The sequence below is a fragment of the Oncorhynchus masou genome, chromosome 31 (assembly GCF_036934945.1).
Source record: "Oncorhynchus masou masou isolate Uvic2021 chromosome 31, UVic_Omas_1.1, whole genome shotgun sequence".
NCBI classification, from domain to species: Eukaryota; Metazoa; Chordata; class Actinopteri; order Salmoniformes; family Salmonidae; genus Oncorhynchus; species Oncorhynchus masou.
Genome location: NC_088242.1, coordinates 36548345 through 36570332, shown reverse-complemented (window position 1 = coordinate 36570332; position 21988 = coordinate 36548345). Strand labels below are relative to the sequence as shown.

At 42.8% G+C, this 21988-nt stretch overlaps 1 protein-coding gene across 2 annotated transcripts in view; it reads left to right on the top strand.

Annotated features, from left to right (window-relative positions):
- LOC135523891 (ubiquitin carboxyl-terminal hydrolase 22-like) overlaps window positions 1–21988 on the top strand; it is a 51827-nt gene that overhangs the window by 20779 nt on the left and 9060 nt on the right. For both annotated transcript variants that reach the window (XM_064950896.1, XM_064950895.1), the window contains exons 2-6: window positions 6503–6635; window positions 9723–9836; window positions 16158–16259; window positions 18987–19153; window positions 19550–19697. In XM_064950896.1, coding sequence (XP_064806968.1) covers window positions 6503–6635; window positions 9723–9836; window positions 16158–16259; window positions 18987–19153; window positions 19550–19697 — 664 coding nt within the window. The remainder of the gene's footprint in view (window positions 1–6502; window positions 6636–9722; window positions 9837–16157; window positions 16260–18986; window positions 19154–19549; window positions 19698–21988) is intronic.

Here is a 21988-nt window from a genome sequence, read left to right as displayed (position 1 = left end):
GACTGGCCCGCCCGTTCCCCAGACCTGAATCCAATTGAGCACATCTGGGACATCATGTCTCGCTCCATCCACCAATGCCACATTGCACCACAGACTGTCCAGGAGTTGCCGGATGCTTTAGTCCAGGTCTGGGAGGAGATCCCTCAGGAGACCATCCTCCACCTCATCAGGAGCATGTCGAGGCGTTGTAGGGAGGTCATACAGGCACGTGGAGGCCACACACACTACTGAGCCTCATTTTGACTTGTTTTAAGGACATTACATCAAAGTTGGATCAGCCTGTAGTGTGGTTTTCCACTTTAATTTTGAGTGTGACTCCAAATCCAGACCTCCATGGGTTGATAAATTTGATTTCCATTGATAATTTTTGTGTGATTTTGTTGTCAGCACATTCAACTATGTAAAGAAAAAAGTATTTAATAAGAATATTTCATTCATTCAGATCTAGGATGTGTTATTTTAGTGTTCCCTTTTATTTTTTTGAGCAGTGTATTTAATCTAGCAAAAATGACTAACTAATTTCTGACCAAATTAGCAGTTACTGACTTTTTGCTTGGTGGGGCAGAATGGATCAGTGTATCAATGTGTCCACATGGCTGGTGGTCTTGCATTGGTTGACATTAAACTTTTAGATTTTTTTTCATTCAGATTTTTATGATTAACCACATGAAACGAAAACAACATTATTATTGAAATGAAACGGTTCCACAAAAATGCACATATGACAATCATAACTCACACGCAGAACAGTTGAAATGTTTCAAGCTTCCCTAAACTTGAAACTGAAATAAAATTATTGTCTCCACATTTCCATGGTTGGATTTTGCCTGAAGGCTACTTTGAAATTAGGTAAGACATGCCTCATAATATGAATTTAAAAAAAAATTGAATCCTGATTATGTTTTCAAAATGCATACTGCCTCCAGCTCACATTGGATGACGTGTTTATATAGCCTGTTGCCTGCACTTGAATGGTGAATGAGAGGCACACTTTAATTACCAGTTGAAAAATAAAAACATTTGGTAGCTGCTAGCTATTTTTACAAGCTGGATTTGCCTGTTTTTGCAATTCAGTTTTAGCTTGTTAACATTTAGCTACGTGATTTCGCTATTAGTTTGTGCTAATTTTGTACTCTGGTTAGAGGCCCAATGCGCTTTTCTTGCATTTTAGCGCCCCCTTGTGTGCTATGCCGTTAATGGCGTAAATCCCCGTATGAAAGAAGGATGGTATGACGATATGAAAATCTGGATACCACCCAAGCCTAGGTCCTACAAAGGTTGTAATGATGAATTTAGCATTTAGATAGGCCTTGATCTGATCTGTCTCCAGCTCTCTTTATCAGATGGTCTGGTCACGGGCGAGGCTGTGATTGATGCACCCCCTAATAGCATATCAACACCAACTGGGAAGACTGCTGACAACATTGCCTTGCCTGCCTGCTACAGAGGAGGGAAGGAGGGATAGCGGGAAAGGATGGGGGACTGTGGAAAAAGGAGAATGGGAGAGAGGATAGAGAATGCATCCATATTGGTTAAAATACAGATGGAGAAAGTGAAGAGAATGATGAGGAATAGATGGAAAGGAAGAAAGAAGAGGGAGAGTGAGCAGTGGAGGAGAGATGTATGACGACGGGGGTGTGAGGGCAGGCTGTGAGTCTGGGACAGACCAAGGAGAGAGGGAGTCTGAGAGCAGCTGTACTGCAGTGCAGAATCCTGTTGTCACGATACCCACATTTTCTGCCATATTTGCCAGTCACAGAATGGCACTTGATCCAGACAGCTCTTTTGAGTTCAATAGAGAGCCATGCATTAATGAATCAATTATATAGTGATAAAATCGATTTGACTTAGTTTTTACCAATCTAACTACAGAACAACATAATAGTAATAATTTATTTGAATGATAAATCTCTATTAATAAACTGTTTTAATCAAGATGTAGCCTAGGTCTATTCCAATACAGGTGAATCACAGGTGTCTGGTGTAGAGGTCGACCGATTAATGGGAATGGCCAATTTTAATTTTGGCCAAATTCAAGTTTTCACAACAATCGGAAATCGGTATTTTTTGGATGCCGATTTTTGCCGACGTAAAAAAATATATACATATATTTTTTTTACCGAGGCAAGTCATTTAAGAACACATTCTTATTTTCAATGACGGCATAGGAACAGTGGGTTGACTGCCTTGTTCAGGGGCAGAACGACAGATTTTTACCATGTCAGCTCAGGGATTCGATCTTGCAACCTTTTGGTTACTAGTCCAACGCTCTAACCACTAGGCTATCTGCCGCCCCATTAATAAGGTATAATCCAGAAACTATCATTTCGAAAACCAGAACGTTTATACTTTCAGTGAAATACGGAACTGAACTGTATTCAATCTTGCAACCTTACTGTTAACTAGTCCAATGCTCTAACCACCTGCCTCACGAGGAGCCTGCCTGTTACGCGAATGCAGTAAGAAGCCAAGGTAAGTTGTTAGCTAGCATAACCTCTTGATACTACCCATCCCGGATCCGGGATCGTGAATAAAGCCTCAGGCTCATTAGCATAACGCAACGTTAACGATTTCTGAAAATCGCAAATGAAATGAAAATAATATGCCTGCTCTCAAGCTTAGCCTTTTCTTAACAACACTGTCATCTCAGATTTTCAAAATATGCTTTTGAACCATAGCAAATCAAGCATTTGTGTAAGAGTATTGCAAGCTAGCTTAGCATTTTGCGTAGCATTTAGCACGCAACATTTTCACAAAAACCAGATAATCAAATAAATAAAATCATTTACCTTTGAAGAGCTTCGGATGTTTTCAATGAGGAGACTCTCAGTTACATAGCAAATGTTCAGTTTTTCCTGAAAGAATCTTTGTGTAGGAGAAATCGCTCCGTTTTGTACATCACATTTGGCTACCGAAACGAACCGAAAATTCAGTCACCAAAACGTCAAACTTTTTCCGAATTAACTCCATAATATCGACCGAAACATGGCAAACGTTGTTTAGAATCAATCCTCAAGGTGTTTTTTCACATATCTCTTCATTGATATGCCGTTCGTGGAAGCCTGCTTTCCCCTCAGAATCCCATGGAAAAATACCAGCAGCTGAAAATGACGCACCAATTTCGACGGAGGACACCGGGCGGACACCTGGAAAATGTAGTCTCTTATGGTCAATCTTCCAATGATATGCCTACAAATACGTCACAATGCTGCAGACACCATGGGGAAACGATAGATAGGGCAGGCTCATTCCTCTCGCATTCACAGCCATATAAGGAGACAATGGAAAACAGAGCCTCAAAAATCCTGCTCATTTCGTGGTTGCCGTTTCATCTTGGTTTTGCCTGTAGCTCCTGTTCTACGGCACCCACAGACAATATCTTTGCAGTTCTGGAAAATTCAGAGTGTTTTCTTTCCAAAGCTATCAATTATATGCATAGTCGAGCATCTTTTTGTGACAAAATATCTTGTTTAAAACGGGAACGTTTTTCATCCAAAAATTAAATTGCGCCCCCAGAGTTTCAAGAGGTTTTAAACTTATCTTATAAAAAACAATCAATCATAATCACTAGTTATAACTACACATGGTTGATGATATTACTAGTTTATCTAGCGTGTCCTGCATTGCATATAATCGATGCGGTGCGCATTCGCGGAAAAAGGATTGTCGTTGCTCCAACGTGTACCTAACCATAAACATCAATGCATTTCTTAAAATCAATACATAGTAGTATATATTTTTAAACCTGCAGTATTTAGCTAAAAGAAAGGTTAGCAGGCAATATTAACCTGGTGAAATTGTGTCACTTCTCTTGCGTTCATTGCACGCAGAGTCAGGGAATATGCAACAGTTTGGACCGCCTGGCTCATTGCGAACAAATTTGCCAGAATTCTACGTAATTATGACATAAGGTTGTGCAATGTAACAGCAATATTTAGACTTATGGATGCCACCCGTCAGATAAAATACGGAACAGTTCCGTATTTCACTGAATTTATTTAAAAAAAATCGTAGAAATTATAGTTCCCAGATTCAACCATATTAATGACCAAAGGCTCGTATTTCTGTGTGTTATGTTATAATTAAGTCTATGATTTGATAGAGCAGTCTGACTGAGCGATGGTAGGCAGCAGCAGGCTCGTAAGCATTCATTCAAACAGCACTTCCGTGCGTTTTGCCAGCAGCTCTTCTCAATGCTTCAAGCATTGCACTGTTTATGACTTCAAGCCTATCGACTCCCAAGACTAGGATGGTGTAACCGATGTGAAATGGCTAGCTAGTTAGCGGGGTGCGAGCTAATAGCGTTTCAATCGTCACTCGCTCTGAGACTTGGAGTAGTTGTTCCCCTTGCTCTGCATAGGTAACTCTGCTTCGAGGGTGGCTGTTGTCGATGTGTTCCTGGTTCGAGTATTACACTGGCAATACTAAAAGGCCTATAAGAACATCCAATAGTCAAAGGTATATGAAACACAAATCGTATAGAGAGAAATAGTCCTATATTAACTACAACCTAAAACTTCTTACCTGGGAATATTGAAGACTCATGTTAAAAGGAACCAGCTTTCATATGTTCTCATGTTCTGAGCAAGGAACTTAAACGTTAGCTTTCTTACATGGCAAATATTGCACTTTTACTTCTCCAACACTTTGTTTTTGCATTATTTAAACCAAATTGAACATGTTTCATTATTTATTTGAGGCTAAATTGATTTTATTGATGCATTATATTAAGTTAAAATAAGTGTTCATTCAGTATGGTGGTAATTGTCGTTATTACAAATACATTTTTAAAAATCGGCCGATGTATCGGCGTTGAAAAATCATAATCGGTCGACCTCTAGAACGGAGTTACATGCAATAATGTCTCTATAATACTGTATGCTTGAATTTGTTCTGGATTTGGGGACTTTGAAAAGACCCCTGGTGGCATGTCTGGTGGGGTAAATGTGTGTCAGCTGTATAAGTTGACTATGCAAACAGTTTGGGATTTTCAACACATTAATGTCACTTGTTAAAAAAATGTGATGCAGTCAGTCTCTCTTCAACTCTTATCCAAGAGAGACTGGCATGCCACAGTATTTATATCATCCCTCTGATTACAGTAAAGAGCAAGCCTCTGTTGTTCAGCTGCAGCTTAACAAGGTCTTTCCTTGCAGCACTCGACCACACGACTGGACAATAATCAAGATAAGACAAAACTAGAGCCTTCGGGATTTGGTTTTTGGAATGTGGTGTCAAAAAAGCAGAGCATCTCTTTTTATTATGGACAGACCTTTCCCCATCTTTACAACCATTGAATCTACAGCACCAGTCACAAGTTTGGACACACCTATTGGTGTTTTTTTTTTAGGTAACTTTGATTAGCAGACCGTGCCGTTTGGTTGCTGTTAAGGAGGTTGTCATGGAGAAGTGTTCTATCGTGTCCAACTACCTTGACAATTTTAATTGGCTGATACGGAATTAGAACTGGATATAATCACGGCCACCTGGTGAGGATGGCATGGGGCTAAATAGGCCAGGTTATGTAATGGGAAAGGCTAACATGTAGCCTTTTGATCACATACTACTACTTCAATGATTTTAATTGGCTGATGCTTTAACTTTTTCTAATATTCGCAAGTATGGCCCCAGGGTTTGATGGAGTTTTTGTCTTGTCGGCGTTTTCATTCTCATGCGTGCACTCTCTCTCCTCTCCGTTTGTGTGTGTGTGATTTTGTGCTTCCACTTCACCAACTGATTTTGGCTGAGGCAATGGTCATGGTGTGAACATGTGTCACACATAATCTCTCAGCTCACTCAGGTGGCATGTCACCGGGGGACACCGTGGCAGGACAGCTTGCCACGCCGAAATGGGCTCGGTGCAAAATGTTACATCAAAGAAACTTTAACATGAAGGCTACCCGAAAGCAGCCTAAAGAAAAGGGAACCACAAATCGAGGTCTATTTCAAGATCTGGTTGTGAGGGCTACCTGTGTTACTGATACGATGCCAAATGGGTTCTCTTTATTGAGAATACATTGTGTGTCGCGGACTTGTGATCTCCAGGCTGATGATGTCAGCGGAGGGGGTTGGCAGGTGTGGAAGCTAGTGATCTTTTTCACCTTGCCAAAAGTGCGGAGATGAGGCAAGGACATTGTAAACAAACACCCACACGCCAGCTGAAAATGACACGCTGGCTTTCTCTCTCCATGACAAAATGGATGTGGTGTTTTATCATGTGCCTTCCATCCCTTTGTGTCCCAGAGATGCCAGGTGTTCTCTTCAGCCCGTTTTGTCTTTTGTGAAAAGAAAGTAAAGTACAACAATGTAAATTTGCTCCTCTTTTCGCAGCAGACTTTCGCTCCATTAGGCTCTAACACGGCTGCCGACTTTCACTATAAACTGGATAAATCCGGTCTGATTGACGGACCTGAGTCTTTGTGAGTTTATGATGGTGATGATGATGAGACTTTTGGTTTCTATCAGTGATCCTCAACCTGTGTCCCTCTCTCGTCCCCCGCAGGCCAAGTCCTGTGTCTGTCACATGTGCGGTGCCCACCTGAACCGGCTCCACTCCTGCCTCTACTGCGTCTTCTTCGGCTGCTTCACCAAGAAACACATCCACGAGCACGCCAAAAACAAACGACACAATCTAGGTAAGACAGGTGCGCGCACACACACACACACACACACACACACATACACGAGCGCAACAAACGCTTGAGAACATCACAGCAAACTGCTCATTGTCCTATCAGGTTGGGTGGTGCTGTAGTATAGCTCTCCTCCTATCCTATGGACAACAGCTTGAGTCCACACCAGCTCTACACTGCCCTCACAGAGGGGAAGCCGTAGGAATAGTGTTGTGCCGACATGGCCGTACTGGTCATCCTATACTCAAATCAACAGTTGATAGTCTGATCGGATGATACTCCTGATTGTACAAAACTGAAGTGTATATTTTTTTATATGCCTAAGTAGATATTGGCAAGATACCTCTCTGCACATTCTCACTGCAAAAAATTTGCAGATTAGAAGCAGCGCACAGAGGGGTGTCTGAACTTGCAGCGGGAAGCCAAGTTGGCTGTCAACCAGTTAGAATGCGGATCAGCGTTTCGTCTTTTTTTCCCCCTTACCCTTGCCCCGCTTGTTAAATATTATTCACGTTGATAGCTTCATAGCAACCATCCTCATCGTGTAATTTATCATGGTAGCAGGCAGCAGCAATCTCAACCGAAAAACACGCAAGGAAAAGTGATTGAGTGAAATTATGACACGAGTGTACGGAGAAATACAGTTTCACTTTATCCAATCAGAGCAGCAGGATCAACGTACAGCCCGCCCTTCTCTTTACAGACAGCCAGTTGAGTTATTTAGACCACGTAGAACCTCACACATGACTGCCTGATATGAGAAAGAAGCGTGCTAGCACCCGATTTAAAAAAAAGAAGAAGATATATATATATTTTTTTAAATGAGCACGGATAATTACAAAAAATTATTGGATCATAATCGTATCCACAAAATTGTCCATATCCGTTGCGATACTCGTTTTGTCCGACTACTTGGCACACCTCTAACATAGAACATGTGCTCTGCTCCTCTGTCTTACTTCATATTTGACACGTCAGACCTGTACAGCACCACCACAACACTCCGCCCCCTGCCAGGTCCCTCACCCACACCCCTGAAACATAAAAGACTCATAATTACCCCCTTCGCTTAACTAGGCAGGCCTCGGCTGCCCCTCCTCCGCCCCCTTTCACACACGGGGCCCAAACAAAGACTGCTAAGTAGCTAATTATACTGTTGAGGGTAATAATCACCCAGTAAATAAAAATGTATGTCCTTTTGTTCAGCTCTAGGGGTTTTATGGTGGCAGAACCCCAAATGAGCCAATGTCAAGATGAACATGTCATCAAACCTTGTTGGGTTATCGTCGCTGTACCACATCAGGGATGGAGCTGATGGCGACATAAATCACCAACTTGTTACGCAACCGAACGCAACATAATTGCAACACAATGCAACACGCCAGGACTGATGCCCCAGGGGCTATTGAATGTCGCCTGTGTAGTCGGCCACATAGGCACTAGGCACCGGTGGGGTTGCTGATTCTCTGTTGCACAAATGTGCCTGAGCAGCTCAGTGCATTGCAGCCCGGGTCTATTAGCCTATAGGGCATAGATAGATTTACGCTACAGCGGGAGGAGAAGAAAAGAATGACCGATCTCACTAGATGAGTGCACAGAGTAATTAACATGTCTTAATAAAACCCAACAGAATTCAGTTAAACCAGTTCCTTCATTTTCCAGTCATTTTTTTTTTAGTTCTTTCTTCCTTTCAGATGTTTGGTCTGTTCTTCCTCTATTTTGGCTCTTCGTGTTATGTTTCTCCCTGTATCGGGTTATTTCTCTTTCTCTCCCTCCTTTTTCTCGGTTCCCATGGTTACGCGAAGGTCTGTGGGTTTATTTTCATTTTGTCTTCTCTCAGCAAGTCTCACCTTGTTATGCAACTTTGTTCTCACACTCTCTCTCTCTCTCTCTCCAGCTCTTATTGTGCCATTAACAGTGTGGCTGTTATTCAATCTGAGTCCTAAGGCTAGGGTTTTACTTTTTCAGTCCCTCCATCCTATTTTTGTGCCCGATTTGTAGGTGAATTGCCTTCCTCGTTGATGTGGCAATCTGCAGGAAAGTTATATTTTCACTGCAATGACAGCATTATACACTTATGTCCAATATCCACAACATATTACAGCTGTAAAACTGGTTGTATTTGGTTTGGTGTGTGAATTGAATCCACGGGCAGACTTGATGTTGCACTCTTTGCTATTAGCTGCAGCTTGGTACTCCCCAACACCTGCAGGGCCCAGTCTGACATTTCAATACATTCGGTCACAGCTGGGACACCAGTCAACACCGTATCTATCCACATTTTAATACCGTAATTAATCATTCGGGAGCGATCATTTAGACATACACACAACCTGCATGCCCCGTGCTTTCTCCACATACACCTAATGATTGTTATGTCTGCCTCAAGCAGCCAATTGCATAGGCAGGTTGTCATGGGAACTGCAAACAGGTATTGGAGCTGCGGCTGCTGAGAAGGTGAGGAGGATATGAGAGGGGGAGAGAGAGAGGGATAGGGAGAGGTGCAGCTTTTACCTGGCTCTATCCTCTTTCTATCCCTCTGTCTGTGGGTACCTGCATGCGTGGTAGCTGACGAGTTGACGGTGAAAAGTCAGATTTTTCAGATCGAAGTGGTGTAAAAGATGTCAACGATGGCTGACAAATGGTGTTAGAAAACGGGCCCTTTACACTACATTCATAAATAGACATTTATCAAAACATTGTCAAGCGGGGATGTGTTCACATCGTCACATTGACTATAATCCCTCCCACTCGCCCCGGATCTTTTCCTACGCCAAAGGATGTTATCAGAAAGTCAAGATGTCAGCGCGTAAGCTGGCCTTGCGGAGGTAGAGAGCTAGCTAGCTGCCTACTCCTTTATCCAGGACTGATCTTGGATTTGCGAAATTGGCACCCTTTTCCCTCTGTAGTGCACTGGGCCCTGGTCAGAAGTAGTGCACTATATAGGGAGTAGAGTGCCATTTAGGATGCACCCCAGAGCTACAAATGAACAGAATGTTCCAATGTTGCCTTGAGCTGTTTCATACCTCCTTTTCCTCCCCATTTATCATTTGTCACTTCATTCTCTTTCTGTGTCTGTTTTTCTTCCAGCTATAGATCTATTGTATGGAGGTATATATTGCTTTGTGTGCCAAGACTACATATACGACAAAGAAATGGAACAGATTGCCAAAGAGGAACAAAGGAAAGCGTGGAAATTGCAAGGTAAGTTCTTCCCCTATTCAATCCCCCAGTATTGCCCTCTGATTTATACAGTGACACCTCGGTTATAACCACAGCTTTTGTTTTCTAAACTTTTGATTTATTGCTCGAGTTTAGCGGTCTCTCTCTCGCTCTCTCTTTTGGCCTGTTCCCAATCCCATTCACCAAGCCCTGCCCCCTGTTACTCAAGCATGCAGTTTCTCATGCTCAAGATTCACTCTGCAATGCATGCATTGACCAAACAACAGCATGCAGTCAACAGGTTTTTCCCCCCAAAAAAGAGCGACACACCTTTCCATTTTGCTTCTTAATATAATCCACGTTTTCTATCGTATACTATTCTTTTGTGTAATTTGCTAGTAAGTTGGTTTCAGCAAGCTACAAATTTGCCCCTAATGCTAATCGCTTGCTAGCTAAATCTGGGAAACACTCTTTTCACACCACTTCGATAGCAGGTTAGGAGATTGACGTTAAGGTTAGGAAAAGGGTTAGTGAAAATGCACCCCTAACCTGCTACAAAAATCCCTTTTTCTCTAAGTGGTGTGACGTGTCTCAGCTTTTTTTTAAACGTGTATTTTTCCATATAAACACACCCTATATGCATCGAACTTGTCTGATGCTTTAAGCGTACTGTTTGAAATAAGACACAAACAAGAGGGAGCCAGATATCAAGATAACTAGAAGAAAAATTGACCTGACCATCCCCATACCGCTCCTACTGCTGATAATTGTCTGCACGAGGAGGCGGCAACCTTTTTCTGATATGGAATTTCAATTTATCTTACCACTTCTACCTGATCTGCGTGCCAGTTATGGTTTTCATGTGCACATTTTTTTTGTGCAACGGTTTAATTTCATTTCTAATAATGTCTTCGTTTCTCAAAGTTATTGTCATGAGGTTAATTAAAATTATATCTGAATGAAAGTGATACCTTTTAGGTTTGTAACTTCTATTGTCATTGCCAATTTATGTAAACAAAAAAAAACTATAAAACATTGCAGCCTGCAGGTAGAAAATATCCATAAAGTAATGTATATCCAATAAATCACATTGGCTGTGCATGGCCTGTCTGCAACTAACTTGAAACATTGGTTCAACCATTAACTTGGGTCTGGCCTGAAGCTCATGCTAGCAAAATTGCAACATTGTATAAGATATTCTAGGCCCTCCGTTTCCTAAGCCAGTAAAGCTCAGGAAAGATGGATATATACAGTGGGGCAAAAAAGTATTTAGTCAGACACCAATTGTGCAAGTTTTCCCACTTAAAAAGATGAGAGGCCTGTAATTTCCATCATAGGTGTACAATTCAACTATGACAGACAAAATGAGGGAAAAAAATCCAGAAAATCACATTGTAGGATTTTTAATGAATTTATTTGAAAATTATAGTGGAAAATAAGTATTTGGTCAATAACAAAAGTTTATCTCAATACTTTATTATATACCCTTTGTTGGCAATGACAGAGGTCAAATGTTTTCTGTAAGTCTTCACAAGGTTTTCACACACTGTTGCTGGTATTTTGTTCCATTCCTCCATGCAGATCTCCTCTAGAGCAGTGATATTTTGGGGCTGTTGCTGGGCAACACGGACTTTCAACTCCCTCCAAAGATTTTCTATGGGGTTGAGATCTGGAGACTGGCTCGGTCACTCCAGGACCTTGAAATGCTTCTTACGAAGCCACTCCTTTGTTGCCTGGGCGGTGTGTTTGGGATCATTGTCATGCTGAGAGACCCAGCCACGTTTCATCTTCAATGCCCTTGCTGATGGAAGGAGGTTTTCACTCAAAATCTCACGATACATGGCCCCATTCATTCTTTCCTTTACACGGATCAGTCGTCCTGGTCCCTTTGCAGAAAAACAGCCCCAGAGCATGATCTTTCCACCCCCATGCTTCACAGTTGGTATGGTGTTCTTTGGATGCAACTCAGCATTCTTTGTTCTCCAAACACGACGAGTTGAGTTTTTACCAAAAATGTATATTTTGGTTTCATCTGAAATTCTCCCAATCTTCTTCTGGATCATCCAAATGCTCTCTAGCAAACTTCAGACGGGCCTGGACATGTACTGGCTTAAGCAGGGGGACACGTCTGGCACTGCAGGATTTGAGTCCCTGGCGGCGTAGTGTGTTACTGATGGTAGGCTTTGTTACTTTGGTCCCAGCTCTCTGCAGGTTATTCACTAGATCCCCCCGTGTGGTTCTGGGATTTTTGCTCACCGTTCTTGTGATCATTTTGACCCCACGGGGTGAGATCTTGCGTGGAGCCCCAGATCGAGGGAGATTATCAGTGGTCTTGTATGTCTTCCATTTCCTAATAATTGCTCCCACAGTTGATTTCTTCAAACCAAGCTGCTTACCTATTGCAGATTCAGTCTTCCCAGCCTGGTGCAGGTCTACAATTTTGTTTCTGGTGTACTTTGACAGCTCTTTGGTCTTGGCCATAGTGGAGTTTGGAGTGTTTGAGGATGTGGACAGGTGTCTTTTATACTGATAACAAGTTCAAACAGGTGCCATTAATACAAGTAACGAGTGAAGGACAGGGGAGCCTCTTAAAGAAGAAGTTACAGGTCTGTGAGAGCCAGAAATCTTTCTTGTTTGTAGGTGACCAAATACTTATTTTCCACCATCATTTGCAAATAAATTCATAAAAAATCCTACAATGTGATTTTCTGGATTTGTTTTTCTCATTTTGTCTGTGATAGTTGAAGTGTACCTATGATGAAAATTACAGGCCTCTCTCATCTTTTTAAGTGGGAGAACTTGCACAATTGGTGGCTGACTAAATACATTTTTGCCCCACTGTATAGGCTAGTTTGGTGAAAGAAAAATAAATAATCAAGTAGGCCTATTTTATTAACTTTTTTCTCTTTCATGTGGAGTGGTTATCGAAAGGGAGAGAGCTGGAAATATTTTTCAAATACATTGAGGAGACAGGATTGTGTCAAGGCACAGATCTGGGGAAAGGAACCAAAGAATTATTGCAGCATTGAAGGTCCCCAAGAACATTGTGGCCTCCATCATTATAAATGGAAGAGGTTTGGAACCACCAAGACTCTTCCTGGAGCTGTCCTACCGGCCAAACTGAGCAATCGGCGGAGAAGAGCCTTGGTCTCAAGCACCCGATGGTCACTCTGACAGAGCTCCAGAGTTCCTCTGTGGAGATGGGAGAATCTTCCAGAAAGACCACCATCTCTGCAGCACTCTATCAATCAGGCCTTTATGGTAGAGTGGCCAGACGGAAGCCACTCCTCAGTAAAAGGCACATGACAGCCCGCTTCGAGCTTCCCAAAGGGTACCTAAAGGATGAGAAACAAGATTCTCTGGTCTGATGAAACAAAGATTGAACTCTTTGGCCTGAATGCCAAACGTCACGTCAGGAGGAAACCTGGCACCATCCCTACGGTTAAGCATGGTGGTGGCAGCATCGTGCTGTGGGGATGTTTTTCAGTGGCAGGGAATGGGAGACTAGTCAGGATCGAGGCTAAGATGAACGGAGCAAACTACAGCAAAACCTGCTCCAGAGTGCTCAGGACCTCAGACTGAGCATATAATCAATGCGGTGCCTGTTAATTTCTCATCAAATCACAGCCTTCTTCGCAAAACGGGCGATGATTTAACAAGCACATTAGCGAAAAATCACTGTTGTTGCACCAATGTGTATCTAACCATAAACACCAATGCCTTTCTTTAAAATCAATACACAAGTATATATTTTTAAACCTGCATATTTAATTAATATTGCATGCTAACATGAATTTATTTTAACTAGGGAAATTGTGTCACTTCTCTTGCGTTCCGTGCAAGCAGTTTGGGCCGCCTGGCTCGCCTGCGAACTGTGTGAAGACCATTTATTCCTAACAAAGACCGTAGTTCATTTGCCAGATTTGTACATAATTATGACATAACATTGAAGGTTGTGCAATGTAACAGCAATATTTAGACTTATGGATGTCACCTGTTAGATAAAATACGGAATGATTCCGTATTTCACTGAAAGAATAAACGTTTTCTTTATTATAGTTTCCGGATTTCACCATATTAATGACCAAAGGCTCGTATTTCTGTGTGTTATTATGTTATAATTAAGTCTATGATTTGATAGTGCAGTCTGACTGATAGGTGGTAGGCAGCAGCAGGCTCGTAAGCATTCATTCAAACAGCACTTTTGTGCATTTGCCAACTGTGCTTCAAGCCTTGAGCTGTTTATGACTTCAAGCCTATCAACTCCCGAGATTAGGCTGGTGTAACCGATGTGAAATGGCTAGCTAGTTAGTGGGGTGCGCGCTAATAGCGTTTCAATTGGTGACATCACTTGCTCTGAGACCTTGAAGTAGTTGTTCCCCTTGCTCAGCAAGGGCCGCGGCTTTTGTGGAGTGATGGGTAACGATGCTTCGAGGGCGGCTGTTGTCAATCTGTTCCTGGTTCGAGCCCAGGTAGGGGCGACAAGCGGGACAGAAGCTATACTGTTACACTGGCAATACTATAGTGCCAATCGTCAATAGTCAAAGGTATATGAAATACAAATGGTATAGAGAGAAATAGTCCTATAATTCCTATAATAACTACAACCTAAGACTTCTTACCTGGGAATATTGAAGACTCGTGTTAAAGGAACCACCAGCTTTCATAGGTTCTGAGAAAGGAACTGAAACGTTAGCTTTTTTCCTTGGCACATATTGCACTTGTACTTTCTTCTCCAACACTTTGTGTTTGCATTATTTATTTGAGGCTAAATTGATTTTATTGATGTATTATATTAAGTTAAAAATAAGTGTTCATTCATTTTTGTTGTAATTGTCATCATTACAAAAAAAAAAAAAAACGGCCAATTTAATTGGTATCGTCTTTTTTTGGTCCTCCAATAATCGTTATCGGCATTGGAAAATCATAATCTGTCGACCTCTACCCGAGAGAACTGAAAACAACTGTGCAGCGATGCTCCCCATCTAACCTGACATAGCTTGAGAGGATCTGCAGCGAAGAATTGGAGAAACGCCCCAAATACAGGTGTGCCAAGCTTGTAGCGTCATACGTCAAGAAGACTCGAGGCTGTATTCGCTGCCAAAAGCTTCTTCAACAAAGTACTGAGTAAAGGGTCTGAATACTTGGGGTATTTCTCGAAAACAGTTTTTGCTTTGTCATTATGGGGTATTGTGTGTGGACTGAGGGGGGGAAAAACAATTGAATCAATTTTAGAATAAGTATGTAACATGACAAAATTTGGAAAAAGTAAAGGGGTCTGAATACATTCCGCATGCGCTGTACATGCATGCAAGTACGTATGTGGATTCGCCAGTTTGAACTTTGGCAGTAGAATGGCCTTACAGAAGAGCTCATTGACCTTCAACGTGGTACCGTCATAGGATGCCACCTTTCCAACAAGTCAGTTCGTCAAATTTATGCCATGCTAGAGCTGTCCCCGTCAACTGTAAGTGCTGTTATTGTGAAGTGGAAACGTCTAGGAGCGACAATGGCTCAGCCACAAAGTGGTAGGTCATACAAGCTCACAGAACGGGAGTGCTGAAGCGCTTAACGTATAAAAATCGTTGGTCCTCAACACTCACTACGAGTTCCAAACTGCCTCTGGAAGCAATGTCGGGAAACAATAACTGTTCGTCGGAAGCTTCATGAAATGGTCTTTCGTGGCCGAGCAACCGCACACAAACCTAAGATCATCATGCGCAATGTCAAGCGTTGGCTGGAGTGGGTTTGGCAGATGCCAGGAGAATGATACCTGCCCCTTAGTTCCAGTGAAGATAAATCTTAACGCTACAGCGTTCAATGACATTGTAGACAATTATCTGCTTCCAACTTTGTGGCAACAGTTTGGGGAAGGCAACTTTCCTGTTTTAGCATGACAATGCCCCAGTGTACGAAGCAAGGTTCGTACAGAAATGGTTTGGTTGGTGTGGCAGAACTTGACGATCGCAAGTAGAATCGCAATATTTGGGACCAAAATCTCAATTTTTTTGTTTGTTTTGTTGCCCTGATTGTGCAGCCCTAGTGCAGTACATTACTGCACCTCTGGTATATGTAAAATGCATATTCTCTAGAGATTCCACTGCATTGGCCATGTAGGTTTCCCTATTTCCTGTTCCCCTCCCTTCAGGTTTAAGGTAAAGCGACCCATCTAGTTGAATCTAAGTTCTCACATCCTCTCTCTAGCTCTCTGCCTTGCACTTGTTTTTTTACTGATTTCTTTCCTGTTGTGGTGTGTGTGTGTGTGTGTGTGTGTGTGTGTGTGTGTGTGTGTGTGTGTGTGTGTGTGTGTGTGTGTGTGTGTGTGTGTGTGTGTGTGTGTGTGTGTGTGTGTGTGTGTGTCAGGTGTAGGGGAGAAGTATTCGACGTGGGAACCCACCAAACGAGAGCTGGAGCTGCTGCGGCACAATCCAAAGCGTCGGAAAATGACGACAAACTGCACCATCGGTAAGGGCTCCTCCTCCCAGTGCTGCACTGTCTGGCTACAGCAAGAGTTGTCTTGTGCCACGTCTGAAAACAAACTCCCTGGTCCCTTATCCTAGCTTCTTATCCCTGCCTAGCCCATATCCTCTACCCTTTCTGTATTTCCAAATCGGAAGAATCCCAATAATGGGATAAGCAATATGGCAGATGGAAATTATAAGGCTTAGTGGAGCCATTGTCGTATTGAACCCGCCATATTGGTCCATTCAGACCTGCCAACACAGAAGGGTTAGTGGAGAGGACTAGGGCAAACAGCTCTAGTCTGCTTCTCTCCATATGGGCGTAGTTAATTTCCTATGAGGTTCAGTGTGATGACAGCATCTGCAGTACAGACTGTGTGATGTCTGTGGGCGGATAGAACCCCCAGTCTCTCCTTAATCTCATTGCAGAGACTTCTGTTGGCTGTGTCTGAAAAATGTGTTTATCTGGGTGTGTGTGTGTGTGTGTGTGTGTGTGTGAGAGAGAGAGGTAGTATGTTATTGATCAGGGATTTAAAAAGTGCTGTCCAGTGGAGAAATAAGACATTCCTCTCCTCTCACTCATCCCTCTTTAATTCTCACTCCTCCTCCACACAGCTATGGAGCAGCTCACACAGAGTTGGAGATGAGTGGTGTTAAACAGCATCGCAGTATGCTTCTGCTAGGTGCTAAACGTTCACTCTCGCTCGTGTGCTCTCGCGCGCTTGCAAATCTCAATTTGTGTTTTCGTCAAGATGCCATGTGGTGCCCTGTAGGGGTACTAAGGTGAGAAACTGGTCAGGGGCAACATGTTTTTTAATACACAAACGTCACTTAGAAATGTCCTTGTTTTTGAAAGCAACATTTTTTTGATCAGAAATGCAGTGTATATATTGTTAATGTTGTAAATGACTATTGTAGCTGGAAACGGCTGATTTTTAAAGGAATATCTACATAGGCGATTTCTTTCAAAAACGAGACATATCCAACTGACCCCAAACTTTTGAACGGTAGTGTATGTCATTATGTCTTTTGTTTTTGTGGCATTTGTGTAAAATGTTTGGAAGAGATCATTGAAAATAATGCCATTGTTGATTAGATGCTTCTCTTTCATTAATTAGGGTATTTTTCTCTTCAACCATATGGTTTCTCTAATGCAAACTCATGGACCATATAGATAGACATATAACACATCTATTCTGTATATATGATTCATTTTTATAAAAAGTTATTCACATCAAAATGTTTATTTGTCACATGCTTTGTAAACAGCAGGTGGTGGCTATTAGTGACATGCTTACTTACAGTTCCTTTCCAACAACAGAGTTAAAGATAAAGCATTCAATGACGTCGAGACACGAGGAATAAACGCACAGTGAATAAAGAATAACAATAACGAGTCAAAAAAAACATGGCTATATACAGGGAGTACCCGTACCAAGTCGATGTGCAGGGGTAGCAGGTGATTGAGGTAGCTACAGTACCAGTCCAAAGTTTATCAACACCCACTCATTCCAGGGTTTTTCTTAGTTTTGTTTACTATTATAAATAAACAATATAAGACATCAAAACTATGACATAACACATATGGAAGCATGTAGTAACCAAAAAAGTGTAAAACAAATCCAAATATATATATACTCTATTTGAGATTCTTCAAAGTAGCCACCCTTTACCTTGATGACAGCTTTGCACATTCTCACCCCTCTGTTTCCTGTAGTCCACGATCAGTTCCTTTTGTTGTGCTGATGTTGAGGGTGAGGTTGTTGTTGTCCTGGCACCACACTGCCAGGTCTCTGACAGCATCCCTATAGGCTGCATCATTGTCGTGTGTGTGTGTGATCAGTCCTACCACCGTCATGTCGTCAGCAAACTTGATGGTGTTGGCGTCTTACATGCAGTCGCGTGTGAACAGGGTGTACAGGAGGGGACTGAGCACACACCCCTGAAGGGCTCCCGTGTTGATGGTCTGTGTGGCGGATGTGTTGTTGCCTACCCTCACCGCCTAGGGGCGGCCGGTCAGGACGTCCAGAATCCAGTTGCAGGTGGAGCTGTTCAGTCACTGTCCTGAGCTTGGAGTGGACTATGGCGTTGACTGATAAGCTGTAGTCAATGAACAGCATTCTTACCTTGGGTATTGCTTTTGTCCAGGTGGGCAGTGTAGAGTGCAATGGAGATTGTGTCATGTGGTTGATGTGAGCCATGACCAGTCTTTCAAAGCTTTTCATGGCTATAGATGTGAGGGCTATGGGGCCATAGTCCTTTATGCAGGTTAACTTGGCTTTCTTGGGCACGGGGGACTATTATTCAAGTATAAATTACCAAAGTTACCATAGATTGCCGTAGATGACCTGTTATTTACCCAAATGACTGAAAATGCCAGTAACTTTGGTAAATTACCGGTAGCTTTGCATGCAACCCTACCTGTCAGGGTATCCCAGCTCGGTGGGTGTTACCCTGTTGTCCTCCTGCCAGTGTGAGGCTGCTGTGTTCACTCCAGCCTCCGTCTAGGGACCACTGTGGCCATCTGTTACGGCCATGTCTCCACTGGTTCTCATTTACTGTAGTGGTTTCGGCGCTGGAATTGATATTATGTCTCTTTCTGCATGTCTCTCTCTCTCTCTCTCTCTCTCTCCCCTATTTACCTGTCTGTTCCTTTCGCTCTCCATCTTCCTCTGCATCCTGCTTCTCTCTCTCTCTCGCTCGACCTCTAACCCTCCCCTCTATCCCTCAGGTCTTCGAGGTCTGATCAACCTGGGCAACACGTGTTTTATGAACTGCATCGTCCAGGCCCTCACCCATACGCCCCTGCTGCGGGACTTCTTCCTGTCCGACAGACACAAGTGTGAGATGCAGTCCAACTCCTGTCTGGTGTGTGAGATGTCCCAGCTCTTTCAGGAGGTAAGGGGGTTAAAAATATCTTTCTCTTTCAGGCTCGCACACCTCCTCCATCCTCCTCCCGCTTTCTTTCCCAGCCCACCTCTACTGCTGTCTAACGCTCTTGTTCTAAAGCTCTCTCAACCCAAAACTATCTCCCTCTAAAAGCATTGTAGTGGAAGTACTTAGCTAGCGAAGTTGTTGTCAGTACGTGGTGGGATTTGCATGGTTTTAAGTTCCTGTTTCATCCCGCCTCTTCTCCATCCCTTATTCTCTCTTATACCTCTTTTTATTTTCCCTCGCCTCACTTTCTCGCTCTCTCTCTCCATTCCCCCTCTCCTTCTCCCCTCACATTTAATGTTTCCGTTCTTTCTTCCTCCTCCTTTTTCTCATCCCTCCCTCTCTCTCTCTCTCTGTCAGTTCTACTCGGGCCACCGTTCGCCCCACATTCCCTTCCGACTGCTGCACCTGGTGTGGACTCACGCGCGCCACCTAGCAGGCTACGAGCAGCAGGATGCCCACGAGTTCCTCATCGCTGCCCTGGACGTGTTGCACCGCCACTGCAAAGGTTTGCATCATAGTACAGGGGTGAATGCATAGAATCGCGCAGGAACACACACACACACACACACCTACCTTTTTAAGACCTACCTTTTTATATATACACAGGGGCAAACACAAATATATTACACAGCCTTACACCCACATACAGTGCCTTCGGAAAGTATTCAGACCCCTTGACTTATTCCGCATTGTTACGTTTAACCTTTCTGGCGCAGGCGTTCTGCTAGCGACCCATCTCGACAACATCCGGTGAAATTGTAGAGTCGAAATTCAAATTACATCATTCATGAAAATACAAGTGTCATACATCAAAATAAAGCTTAACTTCTTGTTAATCTATCCGCTGTGTCAGATTTCAAAAAGGCTTTACGGGGAAAGCACACCATGCGATTATCTGAGGACAGCGCCCCGCATACAAAAGCATGAAAACATTTTTCAACCAGGCAGGTGCGCCACGAAAGTCAGAAATAGTGATATAATAAATACCTTACCTTTGAAGATCTTCTTCTGTTGGCACTCAAAGTTCCCAGCTACATCACAAATGGTCCTTTTGTTCGTTACAGTCCTTCTTTATAACCCCACAAACTCAGTTTAGCTGGCGCGTTTCATTCTATAATCCACCGGTTTCCCTCCTTCAAAATGCATACAAAATGAATCCCAAATGTTACCAATAAACTTCTCCAAACAAGTCAAACAACGTTTATAATCAAACCTCAGGTACCCTAATATGTAAATAAATGATCAAATTTAAGACGGAGAATCAATGTCTTCACCGGAGTTAAACAACAAAGAACGCGCTCTCATCCATGCGCATGACAACAAGACAGCCAAAATGGGAGCCACTTAGAAAAACTACACATTCTAGCTCATTTTTCCAAAAACAAGCCTGAAACTCTTTCTAAAGACTGCTGACATCTAGTGGAAGCCCTAGGAACTGCAATCTTGGAGGATTTTGCCTCATAATAAACATGACAGCCATTGGAAACTGTGGTAGGCTGAAAATGTTTATTTTTTGGATGGTTTGTCTTCGGGGTTTCGCCTGCCATATCAGTTCTGTTATACTCAGACATAATTTTAACAGTTTTAGAAACTTTAGAGTTTTTTCTATCCAAATCTACCAATTATATTCATATCCTATCTTCTGGGCCTGAGTAACAGGCAGTTTACTTTGGGCACGCTTTTCATCCGAATGGGCGGCAGGGTAGCCTAGTGGTTAGTGCTTTGGACTAGTAATCAAAAGGTAGCAAATTCAAATCCCCGAGCTGACAAGGTACAAATCTGTCGTTCTGAACAGGCAGTTAACCCACAGTTCCTAGGCCGTCATTGAAAATAAGAATTTGTTCGTAACTGACTTGCCTAGTAAAATAAAGGGAATTTTTTTTTTTTTAATTAAATCATCCAAATGTCAAAATACTGCCCCCTAGCCCAAAGAGGTTTAAGCCTTATTTTAAAATGTATTTAAATCATTTTTTTCCCCTCATCAATCTACACACAATACCACATAATGACAAAGCATAAACAAAATTTTAGAAATGTTGCTAATTTATAATAAAACAAAACACTGAAATATCATATTTACATAAATATTCAGACCCGCTACTCAGTACTTTGTTGAAGCGCCTTTGGTAGCGACTACAGCCTCAAGTCTTCTTGGGTATGACGCTATAGGGGAGTTTCTCCCATTCTTCTCTGCAGATCCTCTCAAGCTCTGTCAGGTTGTATGGGGAGCGTTGCTACACAGCTATTTTCAGGTCTCTCCAGAGATGTTGGGCCACACAAGGACATTCAGAGACGTGTCCTGAAGTCACTCCTGTGTTGTGTGCTTAGGGTCGTTGTCTTGGTTGTTGGTCAACCTAAGCCCCAGTCTGAAGACCTGAACACTCTGGACCAGGTTTTCATCAAGGATCTCTGTACTTTTCTCTGTTCATCTTTCCCTCAATCCTGACTAGTATCACAGTCCCTGCCGCTGAAAATCATCCCCACAGCATGATGCTGCCACCACCATGCTTCTCTGTAGGGATGTTGTCAAGTTTCCTCCAGATGAGACGCTTGGCATTCAATCTCCAAGCGTGCTGTCATGTGCCTTTTACTGAAGAGTGGCTTCCGTCTGGCCACTCTACCATAAAGTCCTGATTTGGTGGAGTGCTCTAGAGATGGTGTCCTTCTGGAAGGTTCTCCCATCTCCACAGAGGAACTCTGTCAGAGTGACCATCGGGTTCTTGGTCACCTCCCCGACCAAGGCCCTTCTCCCCCGATTGTTCAGTTTGGCTGGGCGGCTAGCTCTTTGTGGTTGCA